The sequence below is a fragment of the Acinonyx jubatus genome, chromosome A1, assembly GCF_027475565.1.
Source record: "Acinonyx jubatus isolate Ajub_Pintada_27869175 chromosome A1, VMU_Ajub_asm_v1.0, whole genome shotgun sequence".
In the NCBI taxonomy this organism is placed as follows: domain Eukaryota; kingdom Metazoa; phylum Chordata; class Mammalia; order Carnivora; family Felidae; genus Acinonyx; species Acinonyx jubatus.
The window spans coordinates 133,335,595-133,360,389 of record NC_069380.1 but is presented as its reverse complement, the minus strand read 5'-3'; the positions used below and the strand labels follow the sequence as shown (position 1 = coordinate 133,360,389).

At 42.7% G+C, this 24,795-nt stretch overlaps 1 protein-coding gene across 1 annotated transcript in view; it reads right to left on the bottom strand.

Moving 5' to 3' along the window:
- Positions 1-24,795, bottom strand: part of PIK3R1 (phosphoinositide-3-kinase regulatory subunit 1) — a 365,335-nt gene that overhangs the window by 14,645 nt on the left and 325,895 nt on the right. Inside the window, exons 3-7 of the mRNA XM_053223535.1 lie at positions 14,662-14,754; positions 14,146-14,220; positions 7,450-7,581; positions 6,439-6,640; positions 6,153-6,232 (exon numbers count right to left, since the gene is read on the bottom strand). Of these exons, the coding sequence (XP_053079510.1) occupies positions 6,153-6,232; positions 6,439-6,640; positions 7,450-7,581; positions 14,146-14,220; positions 14,662-14,754 (582 nt within the window). The remainder of the gene's footprint in view (positions 1-6,152; positions 6,233-6,438; positions 6,641-7,449; positions 7,582-14,145; positions 14,221-14,661; positions 14,755-24,795) is intronic.

The following is a 24,795-nucleotide window of genomic DNA, read 5'->3' as shown; positions in this document are numbered from 1 at the left end:
AGCAGGCTCCAGGCTCTGACTTGTCACCACAGAGCCCGACGTGGGGCTGGAACCCACAAACTGTAAGATCATGACCTGAGCCGAAGTCGGATGCTCAACCGACTGAGCCACCAAGGTGCCCCTTCTTTAAGCCCTTTTTAAAAAAAACTTGTATTTTAATGCCAACATTTATTGGAGACCCAAAGACTCAGCCACACTGGAAAACTTACACATGTAACTGAAAACTAACTTTACCTTGTGGAGTCTTCAAAACACTATGTCTTACTACTTTTCCTTTCCTCAAAGTTTTGTAAAACTCATTTCAGAGGCAAAAAGAGACCACATTCCATTTCTCAGCAGGTGTGATCTTGTCAGGAAAAATATCCTTAATCATTAAGATACGTTTGAAAGAATACACTGAACACTATCTCCCATGTGCACATCGCCATCAGACAGTGACTATCCCACAACCAGCTTGCACCCTGCACAACTTCTTTAAAAAAAATGCAGTGAGAAGGAAAAAATAAACGAACCCAAATCTTCGTTTAAGGGTTAAATGAATACCTCCCTTCATAATTTTAACTTAACACGAATTGGGACAGAAGAGCCTTTCAGTATGATGCAAATTCTTTACTCTATATCCAGTGCTCTTAATGACCCTGCACTAAGGAAAACGTCCATTTGAACTTCTAAATAAATCCAGATTTACATAGGCTACATTCTACGAAATGTATAAAAGGTGGGACCGTTGCTCAGCAGAATAAAGCACTCCTTCCCTCTCAGATGCTGTCCTTGGAGAGAAAGAGAAGACAGCACTGTGAAAACAAATTTGACCTTTACCCCACCAATATATACACCCTGAAATGGGTTTCTTTTTCAGAGCACAAACAAAACTTCCTATTTCATGATAAAACCTAGTATGGCTTGCCTCTCTGTTTATTCCAACCCATCTAAATACATGAAGTTTTTTCAAGGTTTCATTTCTCACCTTTGAAACAACCCTCTAATGTCAGACCACATTTTAAACCCAATAAAAAATAAATCAGAGAAAAGTATAACTCTTTGAAAGTCATTTCCCTCTACCTTAGTGCTTGCTTTAGTCTTGGTTGAAAACCAAGCCCAGTGCATTTAAAACAAGATTTATGAATCAGGCTCTTCAGGATGAATGTTTTGCAATGCGCCAGTGGTTAAACATTAACTCTGACAGGTGTAGAAGGGGCAGGAGGGAAAAAGAGTCATTTATTTTCCACTCTGGGCTTGAGGGTGCAATATTAGACTTCAATTATGCTGCATTAATATTTCTGAATATATCCATGAAATCTGAAATATGTAAATACACTTATAATGGGTTTCATTCAAAGGCACCCTGTGTTAAATGGTCCCAATTTTACCCTAGCTGCCCTATAGAAAGCTGCTTTAGCTACCTAAATATTAGTAGGGTAAACATAACACGTAATGATTCAAGAAAACCTGCTGTTCAGCTTTAGGTATTTTTAAGACTTTTAGTAACAAAGGGAACAGCAGACTATCAAAGTTGTGAGAACTTACTCTCTGTTCCACCTTTCAAACCTTAGTTTCCCTCCAAACATAGGGAAGATCCTTGCTTCAGTTTTGCTGGATGCATTCAATGAGTGGGTGTGCCAAAGCGTGTTGAAAGTTGGTTAGTTTATCAAAACGTTTTTACAAATTTTATTATGCTGTGCTTCGTTCTATGCTAGGAGGAGCTCAACAGGAGAAGCAGCCTTTGCCCTTGAGGAATGTAGCTGAGCAGATGAAAAGAACAGAAAGCACCACAAAAAAGTGAAGTTTAAGAAGACAAGGTGTTAAGGGCATAGACCTATTTGAATGGGTTTACACTGCACACCCAGCAGGGAGAGAGCTACTTGTGAAATGAAGTGGATGGGACTGCTGGGGGCGGGGCGGGGGGGTGGGGGGTGGGGGCTGTGTTCAGTTGTGCGTTCTGTGCACTGCATACGGGCATGTGGCAGGGGGAGCTGGTACTGAAATCCAGGCCCCTCTACTCACCAAGCCACACACAGCGGAAAGGGCATCATACTAAATAAGGTACCTTCCTCCCGCCAAGCAGCGCAGCCATGGAGCAGCAAATGCCAAGGGAGAGGGTGTCTTTTGCAGATTAGCAGTGAAGCCCAGGCAGGTACCTGGAGGCCTGGCTCTGCTGGCTGGGAATGGGGGCTCAGTGGACAGAAGGGCATGACAGGACTCGGGAGCTGGGGCTGCAGAATGGGGGTGGGGGGGAGGTGCTCTGAGAGGTCCTTGAAAACCAGAGCTGGGCCACAGGAGAGATAGGCTATAGGGTGGTGAGCAGCAGTACGTATTACCTCATTTACATCTCACAACCACCCCAAGAGAGAGGCATTATTCCCATTTCACAGACTAGAAAACAGTTTGGAATGGCTAAATTACTTGATAGGAACTTGGCAAATGAGTAGCAAGAGCTGAGTCAAAGCAGATCTATTTGACTCACTGTTCTTACCAGTGCAAGGCGGACGGAGCGATTCTGAGTTTTAGCCCCAAAAGCTATAACAACCGCCGTGGGGCTCCCCACTATATGGGGACCCATAGAAGCCAGTATCATCTATCTTTAGTTTCTTTCTTACTGGAAGCCTCAGAGGACTTGGGACTAGACACTAAAAGCGGTCCCATTGCTCATGAAGCTTCCCAAAACCCAGGAAGCAGGTGCAGCACCAAGCAGCAGGCTGGGGTCCAGGACTAGGTCCCCCCTGCAGACCTAGCTCGGGCACACGCTGCTTGGGTAGCACCAGGGAGAGCTCTCAACCTCTGGGGGCGCTTCACTTTCCTACTGAGCAAATGAAGCATTGGACTATGCCTTTGACTCTAAAATGATGCTTTCCACGACACTGTCATTGAAAACATTTACTACCTCGGGGCGCCTGGGTGGCTCGGTCGGTTAAGCGGCCGACTTCTGCTCAAGTCATGATCTCGCGGTCCGTGAGTTCAAGCCCTGCGTCGGGCTCTGTGCTGACAGCTCAGAGCCTGGAGCCTGTTTCAGATTCTGTGTCTCCCTCTCTCTCTGACCCTCCCCCGTTCATGCTCTGTCTCTCTCTGTCTCAAAAAAATAAATAAACGTTAAAAAAAAATTTAAAAAAAACCAAACATTTACTACCTCTTCAAATCTGGTGTATCCAGCCATTATTTTTGTACTTTGCAACTTATTTTGATTAAACCTCTGAACCTCGTCGAATTGGAATACTATTTCCTCTTCCCCTTTTCAAACTCTAGCAATTCTTCCAAGCCCATTGCAAGTCCTATTTTTTTCTACAAGCCTTTTCAGTCTACTCAGTTACCCTACCAAGTACCCATCACATTTCTAACATTCTTTTTATATTCAGAGTAAGCACCCTAGAGCCTAGCACTTAGATACTGTGTGCTAATGGTCTTATAGGAATTGACACATTGCCTCAGTCGTCATCAGTTTTGCCTATCACCTCAAGTTTTACCATGTAAAAACTACAAAAGATGCCTATCTATTACATGATAGCCTTGCTTCCCTGTCTCCCCCCCTAAAATCATTCAAGTACTTCGTTCTTTTTTTTTTTTTTTTTTTATGATTATTTTTATTTTTGAGAGAGAGAGTGCGAGCAAGGGAGGGCAGAGAGAGGGAGACACAGAATCCGAAGCAGGCTCCAGACTCTGAGTTGTCAGCAGAGAACCTGACGCGGGGCTCAAACTCAAGAACCTCGAGATCATGACCCAAGCTGATGTTGGATGCTTAATCAACTGAGCCACCCAGGCTCCCCTCCAAGCACTTATTTCTATTCACAACAATAAAGGCAGTTCAAATGAATGATTTAAGACTGTTCAATGGAGATGCACTGGTGTTGCGTTTCCAGACCCCTCTGGTAATAGCACACGCTGGGGCAATGATGAAGGACTCGAGGAAAATGTCGGATTCCCACCAGGCCTAAGAAATCATTTCTCTAACCAAGAGTGCCCTGCCAATCATTTGCAGCAAAGCCACCCCTGAATACAAAGGTGTTTCAGGACGACGTTCTTCCTGAAGTAGGTGGTGTGTTTCCACAAGTGAGGGACACTGAAGCCTCTATTTCATTCCAAAGGGCCTACACATTCCTTACAATAGCTGAGAGATACCACACAAAGGGAAAAATAGCTCAAACTAGGGTTTAGAGATTACTTGGGTTCAATTTTCTTGAAGAGGCTGCATGAATCTTGGGATGGTCTCGGAAACATTCAGTGCAGTGTGCGTCATTCAACAGCGCTGATAGAACGAACCCGCCTGGGAAACTGGCACACCACTTTCTTGGAAGAATGTACCAGGGTCTATGACACAGCAGGCGGTCCGAAGCGCGCATAACGAAAATGGATGAACGTGAATGCTTTCTTCGGTGGAATCGCGCTGAAACGGATAAGGACGTTTAACCAGCTTACACCAGACTAATTAAACTCCACCCGTGACTCTCCCAGGTATGTAGGAGATACTCTTAAGATACTCCGGTTAAATTCACTGGTGGGTATCTATCAAACCTTGTCTGGCTGTTAGCTTTCCTACCTCCCCGTGTCCAGAGGGGCGGGCACTGAGAAGAGCGGCACCACCTCTGGCCCTTTCTACAAGCGGGACTCAGCTGTCCCTCCACTGAGACAAACCTCCACATGTACACCATGGGCCAGGAGGGAGTGGGAGAGCACAGCCCCGCCCGTTGGCCCAGGGTCCTGTTTTGTTGTTACTAGTCTTCTCCATTCCCCGCCCATGTGTTTAGTCTGGGGTGGGGACTAGTCAATAAAGGACTCAAGTGCCATGTTTCACACCTGCCCCCTGTCCCCGCATCACAGGGTACCTTTAACAACCGACCACGGACTCTTTCATACTGAGCCGAAAGGCAGCCTCTGAACACCAACAAAGAGTTCCCAAATCCATTAACAAGTGCCCCAAGCAGTTACATGAGATGAACCTTCTGGCCACCCCCTGGGCTAAAGTCCTTGGCTATTGTTGACACACTGCTCTGATGCCATTCACCTACAATTCAGAGTATCCCCACTGAACATCCTGCTTGTTGTGATCTGGAACATTTGGAACATACCACACTTGCCCTATATACTATTTCCGCTGCCTCTCTTACCTTTGGATACCATATTTTGAGCCTGCCCACAGCAGCCCTTCCAAATACTTGCCTCGTGAGTGGTTACCTATGCCATCCTTCAATCCTCACATCCTTCAATCCTTCAAGCCTAAGCCCTGCCTCTCGCAATCTGCACCATCCCACTGCGAACAACCAAGCCTGGCTATTTAACACCTATAAAAGCACAAGTTAATTTCCCCTTGCTTAATTAACACTGATCAGTGGGTCCCTATGCCTGTTTATCCAGAGACAAATTTGGTAGTTTGTATGAGTTACCTATAACGAAGAGTAAATGCATGGTGTTTTATTTTAACTCTGGGCATAAGTTAAGATACAAGCCACATTTTGACTGGTCCTGAAACTTCACTTACTGGACCCGAATCGTTATGCTAAATGACCAGCTTCTGTTGGCTAACTTCTAATCAGTATATGGCAAAGGAAGGTTGTTTAGACTTTCCACAGAAGAAAAATACATCAGTTTAAATTAAATCCACTGCTAACATGGTCTACATTTCCTGCTTTGTTAAATGGCTAATTGAATGCCAGCCTGCTTTCAAAGAAGTGTCTGGCTTGCTCAAACTTGCTGCAGTGAACACCCTGGGTTCATACTGCTTGCATTATTGAAAATGTTTATTTTGACAGACATTTCTCAGCATACCTGCTTCCAAAACACACATTCCAAAATACTTGAAATTATATAGTAATTATAAATCCCCTACTTTAGAAGTATTAGAAAGAAAAACAAGAATGTCAACAACTAAAACGAGCCCCGTAATTTATGCAACAACGGGAGGCATCAAAGCTGACGGGAAGGGGGAGCACTCCCAACAACCCTCGTCTAAGACGGAGGTCATCTAAAATCCACAGACACTGAAATCCAGGTAACATTTACCATATAGGATACCACTCAGCCATTGTGTCTCTAAATCCCAAGGCAAAACGTTATGGATCTCATTCTACAAGAAACTTGTTACTCCACAGGAGTTCTAAAGCCACCATTTTTCAGGCTCTAAAAAACGAACCACGAGAAAACTTGAGAAGTCCAAAAGGCATTACCTGGTGCAGGCTGTCGTTCATTCCACTCGGTCGAGATTAAAATTTCTATAACTTTTATGAGGTGTTCAGTATTCTCAGAGCTACAAAAACAGAGAGCTTGATTAGAGACCTTTTTTTCTCAACAACAAACTCATCTTCATTTCTACACATTCAAGTCAACGTGTCTGGTGTAAATGTGCCCATGAATCTGTGAGCGAGTATCTTCAGAATAAGGTTAATGATCAATCGATCCCCTTAGGACTGTCCCCATCACCCCAAAATACATGCTTCTCTCCTTTCGCCTTACCTGGCTGCTGGGAATCTGAAAAGCAGAGGGCTGAAAAGTTCAGAGAGTACTCTTGCATTCAGAAGATTCTTGCTGGAGATTTGAGAGAGCTTGAAGAAATGTTTTAGCAAATACTGAAGCGTAAGCCAATACTGATGAGGTATGTTGGGTGCCCTAATGAGCTTCTTCAACAGCTGGATATATTCTTCAGGGCTTTGTACTTCTACAGAGTTTAAAAAGAAAAAAAAAGAAAGAAAGAAGCGAAAAAGAGTAAGAGACTCTAGATCTCAGTAGCTCAACACCTAGAACGTTCTTCTGCTCTAGCTACAGAAGAACAAGTCCTTTAAAACAAAGTCATCAGGAGCAGCAGACAGCACGTTTGTTCTCATCACAAAAGGCTTTGTGAGAAAGGAGAAATCTCAAGTCAAATGGAAATGCAAGAAACTTTTGGTGTAAAAAACCACAAGAGGATGAGGGTGTGCTGGCAGAGATCTGCCCCCTATTGAGCAGCTCTCAGTGTGATTGGCTAATTCAGAGGAGCATCAGATAAGTATCACACGGTTTAACTTTGAAGGTTCCGAACCACAATTTCCTGTCCCCAGAGCACTTGAACTGAGCATTAGGCTCCTAAGCCTGAGAGCCCTCCTCTCTCAACACATTTTGTAATGGCCCCTCGAGGAAAGAACATCGCTAGTCAACGGTCCTAGTCCCTGGTTCCCTGAATCCCAAGATGGCACTTGGAACACTGTGGCCTTCAGTGACGTAGTGAACTTTGTTAGTACTGATAAAAGGTTAACAATTAGCCATTTCAACATGTGGACAGCCTTCCTAAGCAAACGAGGGTCTGGGTCTTCCATTGGACGCCCGGGTAAGGGAGGGAATTTGTGCCAAAGGAGAGGGTGTCAGGGAAGCGGCAGATTCCTACTAATATTTTCCAAAACAGCTCTCTTTACAGGCAGCGTTTCATAGAGTTTACATGCGCATCCACATCTCACTGTATGTTCAATGAGGTTTTCAGAACAGAAAACAAACCTTGGGCTAAATAAAGCATCTCATTGTAAACGGCTACTGGAATGACAGGATTCGGTAAGTCCATAAGATAGCGTTTGAAAGCGTCTCCTAAAACTTGCACATCGATCATTTCCAAGTCCACGGAGGCGGCATCTAGGACAGAAACATTTTAAAACGCATTTCAAACATTGTATGCATCGGCAGGGCCAATTTTCTATGTGTGTGACTAAACTGTGACACATGAAAAGTAAGCAGTATGAGGACAGATGTAAAAGACATCAGTGGTTATCAGCAGGGTTTCTCACAGGGGTTGCTCCTGGCATTTCAAACAGAACAATTTTTCTTTGTGCAAGTCCGCCCCTTAAGTTATAAGCATTTAGCATGATGGCCTCTCCCCAGGATGCCAGGGGCACAGGCCCAGACTCTGGGTTGACAACAGAAAAACAATGTTCCCATTATGAGCTGAATTCATATGCTGAAGCCCTAACTCCCACTATCTCAGAAGGTGTATTTCAAGATAGGGCCTTTATTTATTTATTTTTTTTTAAGTTTATTTTTATCTGTTTTGACAGAGAGCAAGCGGGGGAGGGGCAGCGAGGGGGGAGAGAGAGAATCCCAAGCAGGCTCCACAATGTCAGTGCAGAGCCCGATGCGGGGCTTGAACTCACAAACCCTGCGATCATGACCTGAGCTGAAGTTGGACACTTAGCCGACTGAGCCACCCACATGTGCCTTCAGACGGGCCTTTAAAGAGGTGGTTTTGTTAAAATGAAGCCATTAGGGATGAGCCTGGGAGGGGCGGAGAGAGAGAGAGAGAGAAAGAATCCCAAACAGGCTCCACAATGTCAGTACAGAGCCTGACGCGGGGCTTGAACTTTCAAACTGCGAGATCATGTCCTGAGCTGGAGTCGGACGCTTAACTGACTGAGCCACCCAGGTGCCCCTGGTATCCTTGTAAGAAGAGCAAATTTGGACACACAGAGATGCCAGGAGTACATGCACGGAGGGAATGCGGTGTGAGGACACAGTGAGAAGGTGGCCATCTGTACACCAGGGAGAGAGGCCTCAGAGGAAACCAAACCGGCCTTGATCTGGGACTTCTAGTCTCAAGAACAGTGAGAAGACAGGTTTGTGTCTGAAGCCACCCAGTCTGTGGAAGGTTGTCATGGAAGCCCTGGCAAACTAAAGTAGCCCCGCAAATATTTCCAAACACCTTCTGGAGGGTGCTTCTGCTCTGAGAAGAGTTCTGTCTAGGGATGGCTAATCAGAGTAAATGCTTCCTAAAACCTCCACAGGAAAGCATAAAATGCACATCCATTAAATTTCCTAAATTTTGAGTCGCTAAATACTGCATGTCACAATTAATATATATTTAGCTCAACAGAGTGTCTGAACAAACAGTAAGATACACAGAATTTTAACAGTCAATCTCAAGAATAGTCATAAGAATATTTATAACATTTTTAGAACGCTCCCCCCAATTCTGACAGAGTATTCTGATTAGGATATGACTCATCTAACCTGTGGGCACTGAACTAGCTCAGAACAAAGAGAAGACAAGCACATCTATCTGTCCAGTAAATTCCTCAGCTGGAAAAGAGGTCAGGCAATTCAATAATGGGGTGATACTAACCCAAACCACTCTGAGTACTCAGGGTAGAAAAAGGTACCATGTCCAGCAGAAAGAGGGGATGCTGGGGCAGGATGGACCACAGGCATCTAGATCTGAGGAGAACCATCTAGCTGCTGCTGAAGGACTGCACACCCAGTGATGTGACGGCTACCTTGAGGAAGAGTGTCTGGAGATGTGTGTACTCAATGGGCAAAAGGTAAGCTGATGAGCAAAATGCTACATTTTTCAACAGCTTTATTAATTGTGGTGTTAAAAAGAAGTTGGAAAAGGGCGCTGCTGGAAGTGAAAATAACACTTCTGGTAATTCCAATTTTAACGGTTAGAAATGTGTGAGACATGATCAAGAACTAACATAACCTGGTGATTGACTGGATTAGGTTGTGGCCTCGGAGAGAATGAGAAGGAATCCATTCAGTCCAAGGTGTTCGAGCTGGAGGAGAAGGTGGTGTCCTGGAGAGCCATGAAGGGAGTGTGATACTATCAATCACTCCGGGTTGAAACTGAAGTTACCTAAGGTCTTTAGACACATCATTATCATAGACCCGATGCGCCCCACTATGTAGGCAGAATTCTCAAAAGAATCACGCAACACCAATGAAGCTAAGAAAATTCCATCTGGTAGAAAATGTGGTAGGGGAAATGGAGGAAAAGAATTATTAATCTCAGGAAGTGGAGAGGTAAAGGCTTATATCACTTAAGTGTCCAACAGAGAACCACCTGCGGACTTACCGCATCTCTAACAAGGGTGGCAGAGACAATATTACGTCTTTGCATAAAGGATCCACATTAGAAGGAACGCAACTACTAGAAATTGTGTGCGCATCACTCGAGGAACATTCCACAGCCTCTGTCCAATTCACAAGCTGCTGGACCCCATACCCTTCACACCCTGTACACTTCATTTACTAGGTCTCTTTGCCCAGAAAATGAAAATTACTTAATTTGCTCATCATAAAGAATGCAATACCATTTGGCGATGTGCTATAAGATAGTAAGATGTTCAGGATTCTGCGGGGCCCTCCCTCAAGGGAGGGCCACGTCTCTTCCATGACACTTCCCAGATGGTACGGTAATTAAATGTCTCCCTGCTAGACTGAGAGCACCTCAAGGTCATGGGCTGCGGCTCTTTCCTGCTCTTCCTGCTCCCCTCAGGGCCCAGCACATAGGACGTGCTTGCTCAATGTTTGTGGACTGAGCTATAAAAAACCTTAGAGTAATGTTAATTCTCCTAAGACCTTCCTGAACACATGAGATGTATTCCAAAGAGCATTTTATAGCCTTTGAACAAAATCATCTTATTTCAAGTCTTGGGAATAGTCATTGGATAAGCTCACCTTATGTCAAATCCACTAGAGTTGATGACATAGATTTTATTTTCTGTTACTGTAGCTTCTAAGGCTCCTTGGAGCGTCTATGATTCTGCAAATCCCCTTTTCTGCATTATAACCATCCTAACAAGCTCTTCTAAGAGCCACAGGCATCGGTCACGTGATGACTTTTGTGGTGAGCTAGGCGAGAACTACACCATCTTTGGGTCTGGGATGGGAGAGTTGACATCCCTCTGCAACCTCCCTTTTCACTGAGTCTGCTCAGGACAGGTAACTAGTAAGCTCTCTAGCATTTCAGCCTTCCTCCCAATGGAATGGAGTCCCCTTCCCAGCTCATCTCTCCCTTAACTTAGTAGTTCTCAGTTGGGGTTTTGAATTGTTGCCCCACCTGAATTCCCAAGAGATATCTGGCCATATCTGGAGACATTTTTGATTGTTACAACTTGGGGACAACGCTACTGGCATCTAGTGAGTAGTGGACAGGTGCGCTGGGGCTAAAAAAGCCTGATTTTTTTTTTTTTAAATGCGGTATAATTAACATATAACCTTATATATGTTGTTATTAACAACAACATAATGATTTGATATTTGTTTATGTTACAAAATGATCATTCACAGGAAGTCTAATTAACATCCATCACCATAGTTACAGGGTTTTTCATGAGAACTTTTATTATTTAAAAGACATTTTTTTAGTGTTTATTTTTGAGGAAGAGAGAGAGAAAGAGTGTGAGCAGGGGAGGGGCAGAGAGAGAGGGAGACACAAACTCCGAAGCAGGCTCCAGGCTCTGAGTTGGCAGCACAGAGCCCGATGTGGGGCTTGAACCCACGAGCCAAAGTCGGATGCTTAACGGAATGAGCCACCCAGGCGTCCCTGTTAGGAGAAGTTTTAAAGAAAAGGTGTGCTTCAGGATGAGGCACCTGCTGAGGTGGTTCAGTCAGTTCAGCATCTGACTTTTAGCTCAGGTCATGATCTTCTAGTTCCTGAGTTCCAGCCCCACATCAGGCATTCAACACAGAGCCCGCTTTAGATCCTGTGTCTCCCTCTCTCGCCTCTCCCCATCCCCAGCTTGAAGGCACGCTCTCTCTCTCAAAAACAAATAAAAACATTTAAAAAAAGAAAAGAAAAGAGGGGCGCCTGGGTGGCACAGTCAGTTGAGCATCCGACTTCAGCTCAGGTCATGATCTCATGGTCCATGAGTTCGGGCCCCGCATCGGGCTCTGTGGTGACAGCTCAGAGCCTAGAGCCTGGAGCCTGCTTCGGATTCTGTGTCTCCCTCTCTCTCTCTGCCCCTCCTCCACTCGCGCTGTCTCTCTCTCTGCCTCTCAAAAATAAAGAAAACTAATCAAAAATCTTTTTAAAAAGAAAAGACCTGCTTCAGGTTAAGAGAAACCAAAACAATCAGGAGAAAATTCAAATGAGAACAACAAAGAAACAATTCACTGTGGGTCAATACAGTGAGAAAAAAAAAAGAGTAGAGATCTTTGAGTTGGAACAATTTGGGTGCAAGTCAGAGTTCTGCCATCAGCAATAACTAATATCACAAGGGTAATATGTAGATGAAATAAAATAACTTAGTAAGTACTAATAAAAGTGGGATGTTGTCCTTCACATCTATCCTTTTCAGACACTGGTAATTCACAAGTTTGGTTAAAAGCCATGAATTCCAGGGGCACCTGGCTGGCTCAGTGGGTTGAGCGTCCGACTTTGGCTCAGGTCATGATCTTACAGTTCATGAGTTCAAGCCCCACGTCCAGCTCTGTGCTGACAGCTCGGAGCCTGGAGCCTGTTTCAGATTCTAGGTCTCCCTCTCTCTCTGGCCCTCCCCCACTCATGCTCTGCCTCTCTCTCTGTCAAAAATAAAATAAACATTAAAAAAAAAAAGCCATGTTTTCTCTCTGTCTCTCTCTCTTTTTAGTGTAAGTGATTACCCTGAGCTTCCTCCAAGGTATTACAATATTTTTATGGACTGAAAAATCCTCAAGCTATAAAAAGTCCGAGGATCTACTCCTAAATTTAGATAATGTTTACGCCTTCTCTTCTCACAAATTCACTTTTATCACACAGAATCCAAAGGAAACCAGTTTTCTACCTGTGTGATTTGCTCTCAAGGGGGGCAGAAAAGCTGCCTGTCAAAACATACTGTTGACGTAATTTTGGTTAGGTATTCCATCTCAGAGGTGAAGTGAAGGTTTTTTTCTTAGCCTAGCCTGCATCATCTGTATTCAGTCACACTGAAAAGCTTAACCACTATTTCTCAAATAACTCTCATTTCATCGGTCTCTGATGTCTAAACATTTCCTGTGACTGTTGTTCAGTTTGACCAATTTTCTGACCAAAACATGTATCTCAACTCCAACCGGCTAAGGACAAAATTCACTGTTTCTTTCCCACTCTGGTCAGGCTGTAAGAAATAAAGGTACGTCTTTCACCTACAGCTTTCTGCCAGTCAGCTCGTACTGACCCAGTCTGGGGGTGAGGCAGGATTTGCAGCTGTCAGGGGACATGCCCTGCATGTGCGTGACTCTGGTTTCCATGCACAAAATAAAAATGAAAGTTTGAAAAAATTATTTTCAAACTTCAAACATCTGGGTGGTGCATTTCAAATGAAACTATTTACTGACAGAGATAGAATCTTCGTTTTTCCCAGAAACATCTTTTCTAGAAACTTTCATGAGCTGCCTCATTTGAAAGCTGCTCAACTTCAGAGTTTTTCATTTACTACATGCTCTGCACAAGTGTATGTCTCAAAGACCTTCCTCCCCAACAGGGTTTCATTCTTTCGGGTTCCTAAATCCAAATTCGGTGAAATGATGTGAGGCAGAAAATTATTTTTCTAAAAAAAAATTCTGAGAGGGAATGAAGGATCGGAGGGATTCTACAAGTTGATGCAGAAGATGATTTGCCAGAATGATGGCCAGTGAATTTATTCACATTTATAGTTTTATTCGGTTTGGCAAAGGAGAGAGGGAACAAAGAGTAACGCCACCATTGGCTGAATTAATTGATGTCCTTTAACCAGTGGTGTGCAGGCGCTGGCCTGCTCATCGCCAACTACGCTCAATTCTTTCCAAGTTGGAGTTTAGTGATAACATGTTGGCAGCCTGAAACTGACCGCGGCGGGCATATTTATGCCACGGAAGTGGGCAACTAGTACAAACCAGGGTTCCCCCACCTCCCTGAGAGGGGTTTACCAGCACACCATTGAATATAACAGTATCATGATGTTACTTAATATAAACATGGTATGAAAAAGCGAATAAGCATTTGGAAGGAAGGAAGGAAGGAAGGCCAAAAAGAAAAAAAAGGGGGGGGGGAGGAAAATGGAAAAGATCAGAAGAGACATTTGTTAAATGACACAGGCTTATAAATATTTTTTAAGCTGATCCAGATGAATCAGATGTAGCCAAATGCATGGTCAGAGAAAAGATGGTGGATACGCAGAGCCAGAGAAATCCCAAGAGGGTGTTTCTCTCCTCTGCAATTCCTGCAGGGCCCAGAGGCTCTTAGCTGTGATGACAGCCAATATGCCTGCAGGCAGGCACACACACCCCAACTCAGGAGACAAACATCAAAGGTCAGCACTGGTTTGGGCTGTTACCATAATAGGGCAGAGGGAACCGTGTGTGATTTCTGAGCTTCCTTCAAACTCAGAATGCTGCATGATCGAGTTCAAGTGTTTTTGTGTGCTTTACCTGAAACAGAAAGGTAAGAACCGTGTCTCCCATTTGTCTTTCTAGCTCCATGACACTCACCACAATCAAGAAGCTGTCGTAATTCTGCTGGGTTGCTGGAGCTCTGTGTTCTGTATAAAGTTGAACATTCCAGACCTAAGACACAAAACAGACTGAGCACGCAAAACACAGCTCTCTGGAGAACCTGTGGGCCGGCTGCCAGAACGACATTCCAGTTCCCAGCTCCTATCTATTCTAGATGCGTGTACCAAATATTCTTGGAAGTTAACTCCTGCTATTAATCGCAGCTGGCATGTCAATACTTTTGGTGAAGTCGTCTGGCCACGAAGGAGCAAGTTAATTATATTTATTAAATTGTGGAGAATTTAATAGTTTCCATACAGTAACTACATGTTAATATGGAGTCAGGAATCAGACCAAGGCTGTTTCCCCAGGACACAGCAACAAAGAGCTTATGTGTCTAGCACAAGTTGGCGAGAAGCTTATTTAACGAATGCCCAACGGACAAGTATAAATTGCAATACCCATGAAATAAGGACATAACAAATTAACTGATTCCCTCTATCAGCCGATTACCTTTCTTTTCAATGGCTTCCACTAGCTTCACAAGAAGAGGCGGAGCGATGTCAGGAGGGGCAAACTGCTCAGCAAGATCTGGCAGAGCCAAAGCTGCGAATGAACAGAATCCTACAATTAGATTATGTTTAGGTGGGGGCAAGCAAATGCATTAGACAACAACGAAGAAAACCGAAATACAGAACAGGTTAGTTCTACCTGACACCAGCAAACTCAGGCCTGAGCAAGATGGCGCCCTGTGCTGGGCCCTGCACTTCAGAGGGCTCCTCTCTGGGCCTCTTCCAGCCGTGCCTCTTCCTGCAGTTTAAGGAGTTTTGGGGGCCCAAGGGTAAGGCCTACTTCTCTCCTGGGACACACTCAGAATACTTAGCTAGAATCAGGGAATTCCCTGCCCAATTAGCTTCTCAAGGCCTCTTCCCCAGGTCCATCCTCCCTGGGGCAGACCTCCCTGCTGGGGTGTGCCCCTGGGCCTGAGGCAGTTGGGTTGGGGGCTGGGGCTGGGTGGGCAGGACTCAGGGTAGGATGGAATGTGGATGTGCCAGAGCCCCCGCAGTGCAGGGCAAGACTAGGTTGGGTGAGTGGTCAGCTCTCCCCAGATCACCACACTCCGTGGCAGAAGTGAAACCCAAGAACTGGCCGCCTGGCCATTATGAAGCAACAACTTCATAATGTCCAGGTAGGAGGATGGACCAGCCTTTACTCAACTGTTCATTAACATGACTTAGAACTTTAAAATATTCAGACACAGGGCATTTGCAAATGATCACTGGCCACATGACATTAATTCCAAATTAAGCCCCTGTGCACTTGCTACCGAAGCCTTAGTTTGCTCACATATATTTTGGTTGGTTAGTATCTTCAGAAATGCGATGTTTTCACAAACTGTTTTTCCATGCTTTATTTATATGTTTTACCATTCCTGGTGATTCAAGAAGAAACTAACTGGATAACACACCAATAATGGCCTTGAACATTACATTAATAACTGTATTCTCACTCCAAAAATACACGAAACCATTTTAAGTAAAAATATTCATCTCATAATATACCAGAAGAGGGAGCTAAATATATTCACCTTATTTTTCTCAAACTGCAAAATACACGCAAATGACAGTCTATATAAAAATACCTACAGGTGCAACCTTTTTATTAGCCTCCAACATGTAACTTGTTAGACACTTAAGGTTCATCACTGCACCCTCTTTTCTAGGAATAAATCGTTTATATAACTTAAGAAAGATTAAATATTTATAATTTTGTTTCAGGGAGATTTTAGTGGCATGATTATTATACGGCGTTTATTATGCTAAGCAAATTTCTAATGAAGCCCATCTTTCTAATACCAAGAATCATCACAGAACAAGAAACTCACAACACATAAATCAAGTAAAATTATTTTCGATGCTGCCCTCAGAGGGGGACGTATGATTTATGTCGTTTTACAAACCCTAAACCCTGCAGTGTAAGAGCCTGTTAGACTCCAATATGCCCTGGGTCAGACACATGTGGTCTTGCCACTAACCTCTACTGGCCATTTAAGTACTCGGGATAAAAGGATAAGAGCTAAATTTTGGAATAAAATCCCACAGCAGCCCTGTCCAGTCAAACTTTCTGGGAATGATGGAAATGTTCTATTAGTTGTACTATCCGAAAAAGCAGAGACCAGCCAACTAGCCACATGTGGCTAGTGAGCACTTGAGATGTAGCCACTGCAGCGGAATAAATGAATTTTTTAAAACTGATTTAAACTGAAAAAGCTCTATGTGCTAGCGGCCACCATATTAGAGAGCAGGGTCCTGTATGTCCTGAGCATGGACATATTTGTCAAGAGCAAATGAAAGATTCCTGAGTTGGCTTTGTGCAACTAAGACCCCACCATAAAGCCATGCCTGGGGACAGGACATCTGGGCATAGGGCTAAGCGACATCTGTACTCAGAGCACGAAAAGTCTGTCACAGCTTCCCAGGTGACTCCGTTCTACTGCAACATCACTTAAACATGTTATGGACTTCATAAAGGCAGGACAGGCAGGCCACTGACCTTCTAGACCGTTACTAGGCACAGGGCTGAGTGGGAACTTCATCTCTCCTGTGTTCCCTGTACCTACCGGAGCCTATACATCACGTGGAGAACCTGCTAAGAAGAAAGATTCCCAGGTATGACCATAAACCCCCAGAATCAGAAAATCCAGGAATGGAGCTACTAATCTAGTTTGGAGTAGTGCTAAGTTTTAGGACATGCTATTATGATAAGCAAATTCATGTGGGTAACCCCCTGAAAAAAACCCATCAGGGACATCCCCCAAATCTCTAAATGTTAAAATGTCAGTATATTTGAGAAGCACCGAGAATACAATGTCTTGCAAGTTTCGTGTGGTCTTTTTCATCAAAAGTATTGTAAAATAAAAAACGACACACTATCAAATAAAAGAGCATACCATTTCATTCTCTCTGATGAACTATAAACTACTTCCTTTTGCCTCAGAAAACTATCAACTCACAAAAATGTCCTCCCCCATAAATGCCTTCTATGCTGAACCAAGTGATATGTATCATCCCAACAGCACATGTAACAGAGGCAAACCTAAAGGTAGAAATGATGTAGAGAAATATCAGTAAGAATTCACTGTAGTGTTTCTCCTTGGCCTTCTCAAACTTCTAGTTCTCACTTACTAGCACACGCCAAGATGTAAGAAGCTAAAGATTAACTAGTAAATACACAATCCCACATAGCCATGCAACACTCGCCTGGCTCTGTCCCCGCCCTCTTAAGTTACTTAGGCCCTTTTTTTTTTTTTTAATTAAAAAAAAATCTTTAAAGTTGGCACCTGAAAATGGAATTACTTAATAAAGGTTTATCTCCTTCCAGAATCTTATCAACACAATCATTTCTGCAGGCAAATTTGAAAGTTAAATTAACTGATAATTAAAGATTTCACCTAATTGCGATTCAAATATGCACCCGGCAGTTGTTAGATTCCTGGGTTGGCAAATACGACATATAAAAGGGTTTCCATCTATTTGTTCACTTTGGCTTGAAGAAGAAAAAAAGGAAAAAAAGGAAAAACCTTCTTTCTTTAGTCCTTTCAAGGTTTCTTTGGCAAAAAAAAAAAAAAAAAGAAAAAAAAAATGGTAGTTTGCCATCTGTATCCCGAACTACAAAATATCATGTGTTTCCCTCATAAACTATTACTTCAAGGTTTTGAAAAGCACCGTGATAGCCATTGGGTACCTATAACAATTCTGGAACTTTTCTCAAGGAGCGCACCACAATATGAAGAACAAAACTAGATGCATATATAAGGAGTATGGGCAGTCTTCTTATAATAGAGCTAGTGAATTTCCCACTGGGTTGTTAATATTGCTAAAAGCTGTATTACTCAAATGTCTGAATCACTGATCCATTGCTGATTAAGCCTTTGCAATGGGAGTTTTAAAAGATAAATTTTATATGGAGAGACCCTATTTTTTAAATAACAATTCAAGGATTTCCTATTCTCTAGTACAATATCTGTGATTCAATCCGTTTCCCCTTAAAAATATTTAAACATAGGGGATGTGGAGTCCTACCCAAGAAGCTTTTCGAGTTCACATTTTCTCCTACGGGTAAGAGGATCAATCAACATCAAAAATCTAAAAAAGTATTCTAAAGCAAACTATTAATTATTTCAACAATCCTAAAATCAATGATTCCTCTAATTTTATTAAGTACACAAGGTCGGTATTTCCTTTTCCATTACATTCCATTTTAAGAAATTCTAACAGGAAACTATAATTGCGAGGCATTGCCAAATTTGGCAAGTTGTTTTCTGAAAGGTGCATGATAAAGCACCACATTATATACAACAACAGACTAAAACATAGTGGGACTAAAAAAGAAAAAAATACAGAATATACAGATCATCTACAAAACACAAAATCACACAGCATGATCCTCATGAAGGTGATATATACATTTTTATTAGGTTTTATCATTCAGACCAATTTTTTTTAACTGAATTAGGAATGCTTTTTGGCTCTGAAGCCTGCTTGTAGCCAGTGTGTCAAGTCTGAGCCAAGCCCACTCTTAAGAATCTGGGTGAATTCACAGATTCCCCTGCGATAGTCCAACACCAGTTTTTGACTAAGTGGAATCATTTCCCATCAAAAGAAATCAGTATTACTTAAGGATAAAGGAGACAAGAAAGAACAGTAGAAGGGTCCAGAAGTGGTGAAGCAAGACATATATTGTTTCGGAAGAGGAATCAAGTCTTCAACACCGATACAAATACCAATGAATTAGGTGTCCCCGGTTGTAGAAAGAAGTTTTTGATGACACCTCAGATGCTGCATTTTCCATTAGTTCTATTTTTCTACCTTAACCCTGGTGACAGCCAATCACATGGAACAGAAGGGAGCCTTCTTTCCAAACTCAGACCCTTCCCAAACCACTAACCCGGACAGGCCTGAACAGTCCTTGGGCACCAGTGGTGTGTGGGAGACAGTGGCATTCCTCACATTAAATGGTGCCAACACAGCTACAAAGTGCAAGATGAAACCAGCACACAGCTGCACCTTTTGGAGGCGGTCTCCATAAAAAAAGATATTTCAGAGTCAGTGCCTGGCAGGGACGAATGGAAAGTTTAAGCTGAAATTCTGGGACTCCAGAGACCGCCCAAGCCAAGTATTTCATTACTTGATGGAAGTAGCTTGGAAGTACATGAAAAACTGCCACTTACCTTTTAAAATGTCATACAAATACACAGAAAAGAAAGTATATGTGCCAGGCGTGGATCAATATTAAATCAAGATGTGTGCCGATTAACTGTTGTTGAGTCAAAACTTTATTTCTGTCTGAAGGAACTTCTCTCATTGTTTCAAACGAAAAATGTACATTCTGGTGGGCAAAATCTGAAACTTTATAAAAACTAAAAGCAAAAAACCAACATGGGTTCCTCAACTTTGGAACGCACCTGTTGAATCAGAAGTAATACAATTATGAAAAGCACACGTTTAAAGCCAAAGAGACTTGGGGTTTAATCTCGTGTATGTCACTTACTCAATGTATTCTTGGGCATGTTAATTAACTTGAACCTCAGTTTTTTCATGTGTAAAATGGGCATAATTAAGAAGGTAATAAGGATTAAATGAATAATATAAATAAACATGGTAGGCACAGTGCCTAGTATGTAGAAAGCACAAACTAATAGTTAGGTGTTATTAATTTAGAATTATTTATGTAATCTTTTTCACTACTAATAGATTTTCTATTGTAATGGCAAATTTTAAGACCAGATACTATTGTAACGGAGACAGAATTTTCAATACTTTTTTTAAGGTGGCAAACTAGAAACATTTTGACAGAGTAGATACTTGCATTTTACCTTTCTTTCACTGTAGCATATGAACAGTATCTTTTCAGGAGTCGTATCTAAAATACCACATTATTTTCAATATGTTGCACTTTCCCCCCAGAAAGTCTCCCCTATTTGAGTTATACTTCAGTTTTCTGAACATAAATGAAAAATGAAGTTGGAATGGTACTGAACTTGGGGGAAATAGGGACTTTTTTTTGAGGAGGGAGGAAAAAAAAGGATGGACAAAGAAAAAAGGAAGAGCAAGTCGATGCGGAAATAAATCTCCAGCCATAGCTACATTATTTTCAGAGATAACTAGTCAGGGGGAATTAAAAGACTTGTCAACACATTTAAACAGTAAGTTTGCAAATCTTTTCAGATACTCTAAACTAATTAGTCTTTAATATCTTTATCTTTTCCCACTTATCCCTTCTGCTCCACAGCTTAAAAACAAATGAAAGGGATTGGAGTTCTCTGCCCATTTAGTTTTATTTCTAGACCACAGCCTCATATAGGAAACAAACAGCACTCAAAGATCTTATTAAACCTAAGAAGACATTACAGTTTTGCTTTGGATGGCCTTAGCTAAAAATTCAGAGGTAAGAGATCACTGAAATGCAAGATTATACTTAATCTTTGACAGGCTAGCCTAATTAATTGTGATTGTTATCCCCTAGAGTCTGATTTAAAGATGACAATTTATAGTGTATACAAAAAATTAAAACACTGGTCAGGAGGTAAATGAGGAAGAAAGGAACTCCTGTTTTTGTACCCCTGAAAATAATTTATAGGTGAGTCCCTGGGAGTTCCGGGACTAATGACTTATAAAAGAAGTTGGTCTTTTGGTCTGTTGGCTTAGAAAGATTTCACGTGAAGCCCCAAAAGGGAAGGAGAGAAAACAAAACCACATAACACACCACAAGGGGTACTGACCATTCGCTGAATACTAGGGAACATCAATTAGGAGCCATATTCCCACCAAGTCATGGCATTCATTTTTTTTTTTTATTCACAGCCATCCAAAGACGCAATGGTCCTTATTATCCCCACTCAAAAGACAAGGAACTTGAGCCTTAAAGAAATTGAGTCATGTGGTCAAGGTCGCCAAGCTCGTAAGCAGTGTCTTGAAGTTCAGTTTGTACCTGTTTTTCTCCCCCAGAGCCTCCAAGTCCCAGTTGAGGACAGAACCCCGTGAGAAGTTTCCCAGAATTTCCAGCAAGTCTCCTGAATTTAAAAGGAGACTGCGATCGTGAATGGTGTTGCATAACGCACAGATATGTAATGTTTGATCCTGCAGGCGAGGAGCCCCGATACTTGCTGGTGCGCTCAAGTAAACTTATCCTAGCAACACTAGTTTCGGCACTTCTCCCACATAACCTAGGGGGCACCTTCTCCCTCACTAGATAGTATTTTGAAATGCAGGTAATTAACACCAGAAAGAGAAAGCAAAGAGAGTCCCTTTAGTGAGGAGAGAGGCAGGGGCTCCAGGGAACCTGCAGAGGCACTCACTTCTCTCTCGTTTGTGTCTGGTAATAGATTTCACAGTCAAACATATAAAACTACCATGTTAAAAAAGCAGGGTCTTCCAATGTAGTCCGAGAAGCCCCCATCTCTCCAGAATTAAAGATCCTCTGATCAGGAGAGCACAGAAGTGAAAGAGAAACTGTAAAGATTTACATTCCTGGGGAAAGGAGAGAGCTGAAAGAAGCTTCTTGATCCAGGCTGGCCCCTCACTAACTGCGCAGAAGCAGGCTGCTGGAGGTCCGAGGCGTAAGTGCCAAAGGAGGGAGGAGGTGCCACAGAGGCAAAGTCGTCCAGCCGGGTAGCACCAGCTTCCTCACAAAGCCTGGATGGAAACCAGAGGAAAGAACACCAGACTCCATTCTAATGACGACAGAAAGAGCTGGGCTTTTTCTCTGACATTTGGAAACATACCAAAAAGTTGAAAGAATTGTACGGTGAGTGCCCACGTAGCCTCCTCCTAGATTCTACGAGCAACATTTAACTAATCTGTCGTATTACCTATTGATTCATCAATCCACCTTTCTTTCTGGGAAGCATTTCAAAGTAGGTGGCAGAAATCAGTTGCTGTGGACTGAACTGCATGGGGCACCCTCTCCCCTCATCCTTGTGATAAAGCCTTAACTACCATGAAGACAGTATTTGGAGATGGGATTTTTGAGAATTAAGTTTAGATGAGGTCATGAGGGTGGGGCCATCATGATGGGATTAGTGTCCTTCTAAGACTCCAAAAAGCTTCCTCTTTCTCTCCCGGCCCTAGGAGAGAGTAGGAAGAGAGGCCAACTGCCTACAAGTCAGGAAACAGCCCTCACTAGAACCCAACCATGGTGGCCCCTGGAACTCAGACTTTCAGCCACCTGGACTGAGATGAACAAATAAAGGCCTCTTGTTCAAGCCATTCAGTCTATGGTATTTTGTCATAGCGGCCCAAGCTGACCAAAACATCAATACACTACACCCAAAGGAAGCAAGGAAACCTTAGGTCTAGGAAAAAAAAAAAAATCAGTGGCAAAGGCTAATTCCAGAGAGTTAGTAAGTATCTTCTGAGTGTCAGAATGTTCACAAGGGCACATGCTTCCTAAATTTTACTGAGCATACTAAAAGCCCAATTCAGATAGATCTGCGTGGGCTTCAGGATTCTGCATATCCGACAAGCTCCCAGGTAAGGCCCATGCTGCTGGCCCTCGGAACACACTTTGAGCAGCAAGGATGAGCCCACCAGTCCCAGAGAGAAAATCCAGATCACGGTGGGAGAGCGAATCCCAACAGCTAACGTTCCATACTTGATACTTATTACCAACACACCCTGGGCTTCAAGGGGTGGTTTTATACCAGATCCCAGGAGCCCAGCATCTAAACATGTGTCGGACAGATGACAGGACTAACTCAGAGCTTCTAGTTGTCAAATCTAATTAGAGCTGATATCATACCTAATTACACATCCAAAGAGAGATTAGCAGTAGAGGCTCTGCTGCACTGTGTGCCTGGGCACTGCTTCGTGTGGGGAGAGGGGTCACGTGGGTCACGACTCGACAAAGTCCCGCAGTAAATTCAGGCCAAGAACTAAGAAGTACCCACCTCCCCTGACGTCCCCAAGAAAGCTTTTCCTAACTGGTCATGTTCAAGAGGACTCAGGTGTTCAGATTATGGTTGGAGGAGAGGAATAGGAAGTATTCCTACAACCACTACTATAAGCCCTACTACTGCTACTACTTCTACTACTGATAGTACTTGTGTACTTAACACTTAGTTTTGGAAATTGTGCTCAGGGCTTTGTGGGGTTTATCTCATTTAATCTGCACAACCTTGTAAAGGATTATAACCGTCCCCATTTTACAGAGGAGGAAAGTGAGGCTAAGAAAAATTAAGCACTTTTTTTGTGCCAGTAGTAAGTGGTAAAGGAATGATTTTATAGAACAAATCGACTTCAAAGCCAACAGTAACCACTCCAGGCATCTCAGGCGACTCCTCAGGCAGACACACTGCAGAACTCCATTCTGGGGGTTACAAAGCCCTGAGCAGAGAACAAAGATGGAAAAGCACTCGTCAAGAGAAGACACGCACAGTGACAACCCCTGGTGACAAGAGGTGGCATGGGTTCAACTTGAGCTTGGGCTGGCAGGCCAGCATCTCGCCATCACCTCTGCTCTATCAGGATTGAACACTTGCCAGTTCACTCAGCCAGGCTAAATATTTTGAGGACAGCATTTATTAAATATTTTCTCATAAGGCTAAACTAAGCACATTCTTCCCCAAGGATGTAATGGGTTTTATTGAGCTAAATATAGTTGGCTAACATATCACTTTCGGCAAGGTACAGATGGCCATAAAGCCAGCAAATAATTTACAAATACACATACATTGTCTCAGGGGGATGCAAAAAGAAACGGATGAGCCGTCCATGGGATTGCGAAGAAAAAGAAAATAAAGCAAAAAAGTAAAGGGGCCCAAAAGTACTGGACGGAAAATTCCTTATCAGCTACTGCAGAAAAATTACATAAGAACATGTCCATTTGGACAGACTAGTTCAATTAAACATATTTTTAAAAATCACTGATACATAAAACTAAGTTATCCATTTATAATAAGGCAATTGGTAACAAATTTTAACAGTAAACACAACCCTTAATAATCATGAGCAACTGGAATTAAAAAAATAAAATAAGCAATATCCTTTCACTACCTCAAATGTGATTAATTCTGGGGGGCTAATACGTTCTCCTATCTCACAATATACTATGATCACTGGTAAAATGATTATTCACCTCTCAACTACAGAAATTCATGGACTTACGTTGGCTGTGACTTTCCTTTTAAGGGTAACAATTTTAGATGGGTCCATTTGGGCAGCAGTTGGACCATACCATTACATTCTCAAAAAAGCCAGGACAATACATAGTCCTATATGCTACAGAGACTTATTTTTGCCAGACCCATCTACCTTGTTTTAAAGACTGTGATATACAGGAGACCCTACAGACAGAAGCAAAATATAAAATGCGTATCAATTACAGAAAGAAATCGGACCATGTTCCTACAAAGATTCTCAGAAATTAAGCAAAACATATAGATGGGTAATATATGAGGAGTGGGCCTATTTTATAATTGCTTAAAACAGAGTAAGGGGACCACATCAAATACACGAAGAGCAAAACAGTCAAACAAGAAGTGACATCAAAAATTAGGCTGGCCCCAGATACGAAACTATTCCATCAGTAATTCTAATGAACCCCTGAGGTTCTTGATAGAAAATACACTGTAACAGTCTGTAGATTTCA